General features: G+C 41.2%; 1 protein-coding gene across 1 annotated transcript; it reads right to left on the bottom strand.

The window, feature by feature from the left end:
• Positions 1-420: 420 nt before the first annotated feature.
• On the bottom strand, positions 421-1,038 carry LOC104230900 (uncharacterized). Its single transcript, XM_009783806.2, has one exon. The coding sequence runs from the start codon at positions 1,036-1,038 to the stop codon at positions 421-423; it is 618 nt and encodes a 205-aa protein (XP_009782108.2).
• Between the last annotated feature and the right edge of the window lie 10,821 nt (positions 1,039-11,859).

Genomic DNA, 11,859 nt, shown 5'->3' on the forward strand with positions numbered 1-11,859 from the left:
TCAACAAGTTTCTTTGAGACTTACTACAATACAATGCATTATCAATAGTTAATATCGTTCCTCCAGGTAGTAATAAGGCCGCTCTTCCAGAGCCTTCAATCAACTTTGTACTACCGAATATTGTATTAACATAGGCCTTTTTAATAACCAAATAAGAGAAAAATTTCTTTTCTCTTAATATTATATGAGTTGTAGTACTATCCAAAAGACATAAATTTTCATTACTCATCTTGGATCCAATTGAAGACTGGAGAATTTAATTTCTTCATAAAAAAAATAAAAGTACATCATGAGAAACTAACAACACTAACAACAACATAAGACAACTTAAGTACTACTTAAAAATAAAATCAACATTAGACGAGACAAAAACAATAAAAATAACAACATAATTGTATTCTCCGGTAAAATGATCAAACTTTAGTTTTTATCTCCAAAGAAATATTCAACTTCCAAATGAGTAAGATCATCGAGGCGTTGAAAATCATCATCATTTAAAGCAAGATTTGCCTCGGCATTGTCATCATTTTTGTTTGAAGGCCCTGCCTCAAAATCATTTTTAAAGGTTAAGTGAGACTCCACTAGGGCATTAGCAGAAGATGCTCCAACATTATTTGCCTTTCTTTTGATGGAGTTTTGATAAAGCCTGACAAAATGCTCAGGTGCACGACATTCAATTTTCCAATGACCTTTCATGCCACAACGGTGGCAGTTACCGCTTTTGCCTCTTGAAGGATTGTTTTGAGAACCCATATTATTCTCTCGTTTGCCATGACCACCACGATGACGTCTGTTATATCGTCTCTTATCATTGTTATGACCACGTGCATTCATATGGCCATGATTATATTTTGTTTTTTTCCCATACTTATCACGTCTAGCTGCCATATTCGCTTTATGAAGTGGAGCTGACCCTGTGGGACGGGCTTCATGATTTTTTAGCAAAAGGGTATTATGTTGCTCAGCCACCAGAAGGCATAAGATCAATTCAGAATACTTTTTAAAACCCATTTCACGATATTGCTGCTGTAATACCATATTTAAGGCATGAAAAGTCGTAAGAGTCTTTTCCAGCAAATCCTCATCATTCATAACATCCCCTCATAATTTTAATTGGGAAGTTATTCGAAATACAACAGAGTTATACTCACTTACGGTCTTAAAATCTTGCAACCGTAAGTGCATCCACTCATATCGAGCCCTCGGCAATACCGTAGCCTTAAGGTGATCATACCTTTCCTTCAGGCTAGTCCACAATTCAAGTGGATCTTTCAATGTCAAATATTCAACCTTCAAACCTTCATCCAAATGATGACGAAGGAAAATCATGGCCTTCTCTTTGTCTTGGCTTGATGCCGCATTACCCTGAGTAATGGTGTTACCAACGCCTTTAGCAGTTCAGTGAATCTCAACATCGAGAACCCATGATAGGTAATTCTTTTCAGAAATGTCAAATGCCACAAACTCAAGCATTGATAAATTCGACATAGTGAAAACTATCAAAGATAATAAATAATAAGAAATTATTAGGATAATAGCGTAAAGAATCTTAAAAATTGATATAATATCAAATTTGTGATCTATATACACTAAAGTGATAATTTTATAGAAAAGAATACTATTTGTTTCTTCAAATTATTCGTATATCTTTAATGCTAACTAGAACAAACATGTCTTCTGACTTTAACACAATTTCAAATGTCGAACAACGTAAAATAAGTATTCTTCTCTCAATTAATTCTATTAACATGAAAATTAGCAACTTTCACATGACAATCATACAAATAACTTAAAATAAAGAAACATCGAATTTATTATTTTTACACATATCTAGAGATGTGGGAAATTATAAAATTGCATATTAAAGACACTAATCATGAAATCAAAATATACAACGAAGAAAACAAAATGAACAAATATACCTGAACAAAGAAAAGAGCTCAACTTCGTGCTGATAAAATATTAAGAAAAATAGCTCAAAGTAACATGTGATGACCCGAAAAGTCATCACTTATTTTAGAAACAAATTCAGTGTTCTGAGGCCTTATAACCTCCTTTTTACTTCACATCAATTTACATGCATGGTCCGGATGTATATCCGGAAAACTTTTATGTGAAAATATGAGAAATAGAAATTTCTAAAGTTAAAATTTGATTATGGTTGACTTTGGTCAATATTTTGAGCAAATGGACCCAGATCTGTGTTCCGACGATCCCGGGAGGTCCGCAGTAAAATATGAGATTTGGGCGTATGTCCGGAAATGAATTCCGAGGTCCCAAGCCTTAGAAATCAATCTTTGAAAGAAATTATTTTGCTGAATTATTTATGAAATAAAGAAAAAAATTGATGTCTGAAACCATTGGTATCGGGCCCGTATTTTGGTTCCGGAGCCCGGTACAAACTTGTTAAAGTATTTAAATGATAACTGTAAAATTTGGTGAAAAATAGAGTTTATTTGACGTGATTTGGACCTCCGGTTGGAGAGTTATGAACTTTAAGTGTTCTTGATGAAAATAATGAGTTTTGAAGTTTAATTTATAGTTTTGCATTTTATTTTCATAATTTGATTGCACGAGCAAGTCCATATGATATTTTGGGGTTAGTGTACATGTTTGGTTCGGAACTCCGAGGGCTCGGGTGAGTTTTGGATAGGCCTCAGAGTGGAATTGAACTTAGGAAGTTGCGAGTTTTCAATTGGTATGTTACAGGTCAGCAGGCTTCGCAAATGCGAGAAATCATAGCAAATGCGATATCTGATCTGGGCTGTCTTGGTCGCAAATGCAACTTCTTTATCGCAAATGCGACATCACATTTGCGAATGGTCCCTCGCAAATGCGAAGATGACCGGAAATAAGCTGGGTCGCAAATGCGACAAAAGCTTCGCATTTGCGAAGTTAGTAGTCTGAGGGGTTTGCAATTGCGAACCCAGGTCGCAATTACGACACCTGCAACCTGCAAAATCATAACTTAGACGCATTTCAACCATTTTTCAAACCCTTTCAAAATCAAAACACTCTTGGGCAATTTTTCAAAGGCAAGTACTCTTCCAAATCAATTGTAAGTCATTTCTAACTTGTTTTTATTAATCTTTAACATCTTTTCTCATGATTTCAACTCAAATCAAAGGTTTTCATGAGGGAAATTGGGTATAACCTAGATTTTTCAAATTTTGGGGATTTGGACCTCGATTTGAGGTCTGATTTCAAAATAAATTATATATTTGGGTTTGTGGGGGAATGGGTAATCGGGTTTTGGTTCGAACCTTGGGTTTTGACCATGTGGGCCCGGGGGCAATTTTTGATTTTTTGGAAAAAACTTTAGAAAACCTATTTTCATGCATTGGAATTGATTCATTTAGCATTTATTGATATAGTTAAGTAACTTGTGGCTAGATATGAGCGAATTGGTGGTGGAATCAAGAGGTAAAGGGATAGTTGAGACTTAAATTGTGTTCGTGGTATCGAAGTAAGTGTTTGGTCTAACCTTAGTTTGAGGGATTAGGAGTTGTGTCCTATTTTCTATATGTTATTTGTGGAGTACGACGTATAGGCATGGTGACGAGTATCTATACATTGGTGTCAAGCATGCCCGTGAGTCTTATACTATGATTGATGTGACTCCATTTGTATTGTTCATGCCTTATGTGATGATTTCTATTGTTAAGCAAAGCTTATGGAAGTAATAGTGGTGTTTGAATATTGAAGAGCGTTGGCTCAAGTTGTATAATGAATTGTGGAGGTATACTTGGCAATTGAACCTTATAGAGCATTGGCTCAAGTTGTGAAGTGAATTGTGAAGTAAATGTAAAAAAGAGAAGAGGATTATTATATTGTCTCTCTTTCCCGGATGTTGTTGCTTTTAAGGCTATCTCCCTTGCCGGGATGTTGGTGCTTTTGATATTGTTACCTTGCCGGGATTTGATTGTTGAATTATTGTTCCATTGCCGGAATTTTATTGTGATTTTATTTATTTCCTTGCCCTTATTGCTTGTGATTGTTGTTTGGATGAGAAAGAGTATTAAAGCACGAAGGGTGATACCATGCATTATTTTGATGAGAGAGTGTTAAAGCATGAAGGGTGATGTCGTATATGATTTTATGAGAAAAAGTGTAAAAGCAAGAAGGGTGATGCCGTGCCACACGATGTACAATTCCATGCCGATTATATTGATTTTATGGTGAGGACGAGAGTAAAAGCATGAAGGGTGATTTCGTACAGATCATATTGATTCTTATGGTGAGGACGAGAGTAAAAGCACGAAGGGCGATGTTGTGCACTTGTTTGATTTCTGATTCTTATTGATAATTGAGTTATGGTGTTCCTTGTATTTACCTGCCATCCTTCTATTATCATTTGATGTTTCCCCACAGTATGTTTCCCCTCCCATTCTTAACTGTACACGCCTGCTTTTATTTTCCGCTGTATATGATTTAACTGCACAAGTTTATTTGGTAGTATGGTCCTAGATTCGTCACTACTTCGCCGAGGTTAGGCTAGGCACTTACCAGCACATGAGATCGGTTGTGCTGATACTACACTTTGCACTGTCTGCAGATCCCGGTACTGGAGCATACGGACCGTAGCTTGGGTTGCTGCCTTCAGTCCATTCAGAGATCCAAGGTAGTCCTGCAGGCATCCGCAGGCCCTGGCGTCTCACCTATCCTTTCATCATGTTTCATTTATGTAATTCAAACACAGTGTTGTATTTATTTTTCGGACATTGTTTGTAGTATTCCTAGACCGTCTGTGAAGTTGTGACACCAGTTCTGGGTAGTCTTTGTGTAAGAAATTGTATTGGAAATATTTAAATGGTTTTAGTTGTTTCTTCCGCTTGTTTAAATTCTGCTGTTATAAATTGTTGGTTCCTAATTAATTAATGATTAAAAATGGGAAAAAGGTAAATTGTTCAAACGGTTGGCTTGCCTAGCTTTCACTAGTAGGTGCCATCACGACTCCCGAGGGTGGAAAATCCGGGTCGTTACAAGGTGGTATCAGAGCTCTAGGTTACATAGGTCTCAAAATTCACGGACAAGCTTAGTAGAGTCTGAGGGGATCGATACAAAGACGTCTGTATTTATCCCCCAGAGGCTACAAAGTTAGGAAAAAACTTCACATCTATTCTTCCTGTCGTGTGGTTTGGCTTCTCACTGCTAATTGAATTTCTACTCTGTTATTTCGCAGATGGCGAGAACACACGTTTCCTCATCCACTGATCAGCAGCCCGAGCCCCCAGCAGCAGCTCCCACGAGGGCCAAAGGGCGAGACCGAGGCCGTGCTAGAGGCCGAGGTAGGGGCAAAGTAGTAGCACCAGTGGTGGAGCCTCATGTTGAGTTTGATGACGAGGTTTCGACCCAACAGTTCCGGTAGGCCCAGCTCAGGTCCTAGAGGGGTTCATTGCTACCCCAGTACTCCAGGATGCTCTATCCGTCTAGTGGGCCTTATGGAGAGTGACACCCGGGCGGGCTTGCTTCCTGTAGCACCAACCGTCTCTCAGGATGGAGGAGGAGCCCAGACTCCTGCTACTTGCACTCCGGAGCAGATGACTCCACAGTTTCAGACTCCAACAACTCAGCCAGTTGGAGCAGCCGGGTATGGTAGCTCAGACTGGTGATGGAGCAGCTATGTCTATCGATGCCTTGTGGAGATTGGACAAGTCACCAAGCTCTTTACTACCACCTTTAGTGGTGCATCTTCTGAGGATCCCCATGATTATTTAAACAGTTGTCATGAGGTTCTCAGGAACATGGGGATAATGGAGACCAATGTGGTCGACTTTGCTACTTTTCGCTTATCTAGATCTGCCAAGACTTGGAGGAGGGATTATTGTTTGGCTAGACTAGTTGGGTCACTAGCTTTGACTTGGGATCATTTTTCTCAGCTATTTCTGGAGAAGTTTCTTCCTGTCACTCAGAGAGAGATCTATCAGAGGCAGTTTGAGCCTCTCCAATAGGGTTCTATGACTGTTACTCAGTATGATACCAAGTTTATTGATTTGGCCCGTCATGCTCTACTTATACACCCCAATGAGAGAGAGAGAGAGAGAGAGAGTGGGGAGATTCATTGAGGGGCTCATTCAGCCTATTCGACTTCAGATGGCTAAGGAGACGGGGAGTGAGATTTTTTTTCAAGAGGCAGCCAATGTGTCCAGGAGAGTTGAGATGGTTCTATCGCAGGGAGGTGGTCAGGGGTCTGACAACAGGCCTCGTCATTCTTGAAGAATCAGTGGCGCCTCGTCTAGAGGCAGGAATTCGTATGGTAGAGGCCATCCTCCTAGAACTTTTCAGTTAGCTCTTCAGGTTTCTCACGGTGCTTCAGGTGGTCATGGTTCTCATATGCAGTATTATGATCAGAAGTCCTATAGTGTACCACCAGCTCCTATCAGTGCACCGCCGCTCTAGAGTTTTCGGGGTGGTCATTCAGGTCGTCAAGGTCAACAGTCTCAACAGCCGATGGCTTGTTATACTTGTGGTGATATGGGACATTGCTAGATTTTGCCCTCGAGCATCGAGCAGCTCTCAGTATCAGGGTTCCCGTGCCATAGTTCAGGCACCGAGTGTTCCACAGCCCTCTCAACCAGCTAGAGGTGGAGGTAGAGGTGTTAAAGGTGGAGGTAGAGGTGTTAGAGGTAGAGGTCAGGCCGCTAGAGTTGGAGGCCAGTCAACAGCAGGTCGTCCCAGAGATGTAGTTCAGAGTGGTGGAGCCCAGCCCCAATGTTATGCTCTTCCAGCCAGGCCTAAGGCTGAGGCTTCCGATGCAGTTATCACAGGTACTGTTCTGGTTTGTAGTAGAGATGCTTCAGTTTTATTTGATTCAAGATCTATATACTCGTGTCATCCTATTTTGCACTGTATTTGGTCATGCCTCATGATTTTTTGAGTGCTCCTATATATGTGTCTACCCCGGTGGGTGATTCTATTGTGGTAGATCATGTCCATCATTCATGTATAGTTGTGATTGGGGGTTCTGAGACTCGTATAGATTTGTTACTTCTGGACATGGTTGATTTTGATGTCATATTGGGGATGGACTGGTTATCACCTTACCACGCTATCTTGGACTGTCATGCCAAGACTATGACCTTAGCCTTACCGAGTTTACCTCGTTTAGAGTGGAGAGGGACTCCTGATCATTCTACTCATAGTGTTATCTCATATATGAAGGCTCAACGTATAGTCGAGAAGGGGTGTTTGGCCTATTTGGCATATGTTCGTGATTCTAGTGCCGAGCTTCCTTCTATTGATTCAGTTCCTGTTGTTCATGAGTTTTCTGAGGTATTTCCTTCAGACCTGCCGGGTATGCCACCCGATAAGGATATTGACTTCTGCATTGATTTGGCTTCGGGCACTCAACCTATTTCTATCCCGCCATATCGTATGGCCCCGCCTGAGTTGAAAGTTGAAGGAGCAGTTGCAAGACTTGCTTGAAAAAGGTCTCATTAGACCTAGTGTCTCGCCTTGGAGTGCGCCGGTGTTGGTTGTTAAGAAGAAGGTGGATCGATGAGAATGTGTATAGATTACCAGCAGTTGAACAAGGTTACAGTCAAGAATAAGCATCCATTGATGAGGATTGATGATTTGTTTGATCAGTTTCAGGGTGCCAAGGTATTTTCGAAGATTGACTTGAGATCTGGCTACCATAAGTTAAGGATTAGGGCATCTGATGTCCCTAAGATAGCTTTAATACTCGGTACGGGCATTATGAGTTCTTGGTGATGTCATTCGGGTTGACAAATGCCCCAATAACTTTTATGGAATTGATAAACCGAGTGTTCAGGCCTTACTTGGATTCATTTGTGATAGTCTTCATTGATGATATTTTGATCTATTCCCACAGCCGGGAGGAGAATGAGCAACATCTGAGAGTGGTCCTCTAGACTTTGAGGGATAGTCAGTTGTATGCGAAGTTTTTGAAGTGTGAGTTCTGGTTGAGTTCAGTTGCATTCTTAGGTCATGTTGTATCATCAGAGGGTATTCAGGTAGATCCGAAGAAGATAGAGGCAGTCAAGAACTGGCCTAGACCAGCATCAGCTACAAAGATCCGGAGTTTCTTGGGTTTGGCAGGCTATTATCGTCGGTTTGTGGAGGAGTTTTCATCTATTCCATCCCCGATGACCAGGTTGACCAAGAAGGGTGCCCAGTTCAGGTGGTCGGACGAGTGTGAGGTGAGCTTTCAGAAGCTCAAGACAACTTTGACTACGGCGCCAGTGTTGGTTTTGCCCATAGGTTCGGGGCCATATACAGTTTATTGTGATGCATCTCATATTGGACTTGGTGTGGTGTTGATGTAGGATGGCAAGGTCATTGCTTATGATTTGCGGTAGTTAAAGATTCAAGAGAAGAACTATCCAGTTCATGATTTGGAGTTAGCAGCCATTGTTCACGCATTGAAAATTTGGAGGTATTATCTATATGGCATATCATGTGAGGTGTTCATGGATCACAAGAGTTTGCAATACTTGTTCAAACAAAAGGAGCTAAATTTGAGGCAGAAAAGGTGGTTGGAGCTGTTGAAAGACTATGATATCACCATCTTATATCATCCGAGAAAGGCCAATGTGGTGATCGATGCTTTGAGTAGGAAGTCAGCCAGTATGGGCAGTCTTGCATATATTCCGGTCGGTGAGAGATCACTTGCTTTGGATGTTTAGGCTTTGGCCAATCAGTTCATAAGGTTGGATGTTTCTGAGCCCAGTCATGTGTTAGCTTGCACAATTGCTCATTCAACGTTATTGGAGCGTATCCGAGATCGGCAGTATGACGATCCTCATTTGTGTGTCCTTAGGGACACGGTGCAGCACGGAGTTGCCAAGCAAGTTACATTAGGAGATGATGGAGTTTCGAGGCTGCAGGGTCAAGTCTGTGTGCCTAATGTGGATGGAGTCCGGGAGTTGATTTTAGAGGAGGCCCATAGTTCTCGGTACTCTATTCACCCGGGCGCCGCTAAGATGTATCAGGATTTGCGGCAGCATTATTGGTGGAGGAGAATGAATAAGGACATTGTTGCATATGTGGCTCAGTGTTTGAATTGTCAGCAAGTTAAGTACGAGCATCAGAGGCCTGGTGGTTTGTTCCAGAAGATTGAGATTCCTGAGTGAAAGTGGGAGCGTATCACTATGGACTTCGTTGTTGGACTCCTACGGACTCAGAGGAAGTTTGATGCAGTGTGGGTTATTGTTGATAGGCTGACCAAGTCAGCACATTTCATTCCGGTGGTAGTCTCTTATTCTTCTGAGAGGTTAACTGAGATCTATATCCGGGAGATTGTTCGTCTTTATGGTATGCCCATGTCTATCATTTCGGACCGAGGTATGCAGTTTACCTCACATTTCTGGAGAGCAGTTCAGCGGGAGTTAGGCACACGGGTTGAGTTGAGCACAACGTTTCATCCTCAGACGGACGGGCAGTTCGAGCAGACTATTCTAATTTTGGAAGATATGCTCCGAGCTTGTGTCATTGACTTTGGAGGCTCGTGGGATCAGTTTTTGCCTTTAGCAGAGTTTGCATACAACAACAGCTACCAGTTGAGTATCTAGATGGCTCCTTATGATGCTTTATATGGTAGGCGGTGTCGGTCGCTGGTTGGATGGTTTGAGTCGGGAGAGGCTCGGTTTTTGGGTATGGATCTAGTACAGGATGCCTTGGACAAGGTCAGGATTATTCAGGATAGGCTTCGTACAGCTCAGTCCAGGCAAAAGAGTTATGCCGACCGTAAGGTTCGTGATTTGGCATTCATGGTCGGTGAGCGAGTGTTGCTTGGGGTGTCGCCTATGAAGGGCGTGATAAAATTTAGGAAGAGGGGCAAGCTTAACCCTAGATTCGTTGGCCTGTTTGAGATTCTTGAGCGAGCGAGAGAGGTGGCATACAGACTTGCGTTGCCACCGAGCTTATCAGCCGTGCATCCAGTGTTTCATGTGTCCATGTTTCGAAAGTATCACTGCGATCCATCCCACGTGTTAGATTTCAGCACTGTCTAGTTGGACAAGGACTTGTCCTATGAGGAGGAGCCGGTAGCTATTCTAGACCACGTGCTCATCAGTTGAGATCGAAGAATTTCCCTTCTGCTCGTGTTCAGTGGAGAGGACATCCTGCTGAGGTATCGACCTGGGAGTCCGAGTCCGATATGCGAAGCCGTTATCCCCATCTTTTTTCCGACTCAGGTACTTCCTTCTTATATCCGTTCGAGGACGAATGATTGTTTTAGAGGTGGAGGATGTGATGATCCGAAAGGTCATCACTTGTTTTAGAAACAAATTTAGTGTTTCGAGGCCTTAAAACCTCCTTTTTACCTCACCTCGATTTGCATGCATGTCCGGACGTATATACAAAAAGCTTTTATGTGAAAATATGAAAAATAGAAATTTCTAGAGTTAAAATTTGATTATGGTTGACTTTGGTCAATATTTTGATCACACGGACCCGGATCTGTGTTCCGATGATCCCGGGAGGTCCGCAGTAAAATATGAGACTTAGGCCTATGCCCGGAAATGAATTCGGAAGTCCCAAGCCTTAGAAATTAATTTTTGAAAGAAATTATTTTGCTGAATTATTTATGAAATAAAGAAAAGAATTAATGTTTGAAACCATTGGTATCGGGCCCGTATTTTGGTTCCAGAGCCCGGTACAAACTTGTTAAAGTATTTAAATGATAACTGTGAAATTTGGTGAAAAATGGAATTTATTTGACGTGATTTGGACCTCCGGTTGGAGAGTTATGAACTTTAAGTGTTCTTGATGAAAATGATGAGTTTTGAGATTTAATTCATAGTTTTACATGTTATTTTCATGATTTGATTACACGAGCAAGTCCGTATGATGTTTTGGGTTAGTGTACATGTTTGGTTTGGATCCCCGAGGGCTCGGGTGAGTTTTGGATAGGCCTCGGAGTGGAATTGAACTTAGGAAGTTGCAAGTTTTCAGCTGGTATGTTGCAGGTCTGCAGGCTTCACAAATGCAAGCTCACAAATGCGAGAAATCATCGCAAATGTGATATCCGATCTGGGCTGCCTTGGTGGCAAATGCGATTTCTTTATTGCAAATGCGGCATCGCATTTGTGAATGGTCCATCGCAAATGCGAAAGTGACCAGAAATAAGAAGGGTCGCAAATGCGACAAAAGCTTCGCATTTGCGAAGTTAGCAATTTGAGGGGTTCGCAATTGCGAATCTGGTCGTAATTGCGACACCTGCAACCTGCAAAATCATAACTTAGATGAATTTCAACCATTTTTCAAACCCTTTCAAAACCAAAACACTCTTGGGCCATTTTTCAAAGATAAGTACTATTCCAAATCGATTGTAAGTCATTTCTAACTTGTTTTTATTAATCTTTAACATCTTTTCTCATAATTTCCACTCAAATCAAAGGTTTTCATGGGGGAAATTGGGTATTTTGGGTAGAACCTAGGTTTTTTAAATTTTGGGGATTTGGACCTCGATTTGGGGTCTGATTTCAAAACAAATTATATATTTGGGTTCATGAGGGAATGGGTAATCGGGTTTTGGTTCGAACCTCGGGTTTTGACCATGTGGGTCCGGGGGCGATTTTTGACTTTTTGGGAAAATTTAAAAAAACCTATTTTCATGCATTGAAATTGATTCATTTAGCATTTATTGATATAGTTAAGTAACTTATGGCTAGATACGAGCGAATTGGTGGTGTAAAGCGATAATTGAGACTTGAATTGTGTTCGTGGTATCGAGGTAAGTGTTTGATCTAACCTTAGCTTGAGGGATTAGAAGTTGTGTCCTATTTGCTATATTTTATTTGTGGAGTACGACATATAAGCATGGTGACGAGTATCTATACATTGGTGTCAAACATGCTCGTGAGTCTTATACTATGATTAATGTGACTCCGTTTG

The sequence above is a fragment of the Nicotiana sylvestris genome, chromosome 5, assembly GCF_000393655.2.
Source record: "Nicotiana sylvestris chromosome 5, ASM39365v2, whole genome shotgun sequence".
Lineage (NCBI taxonomy): Eukaryota > Viridiplantae > Streptophyta > Magnoliopsida > Solanales > Solanaceae > Nicotiana > Nicotiana sylvestris.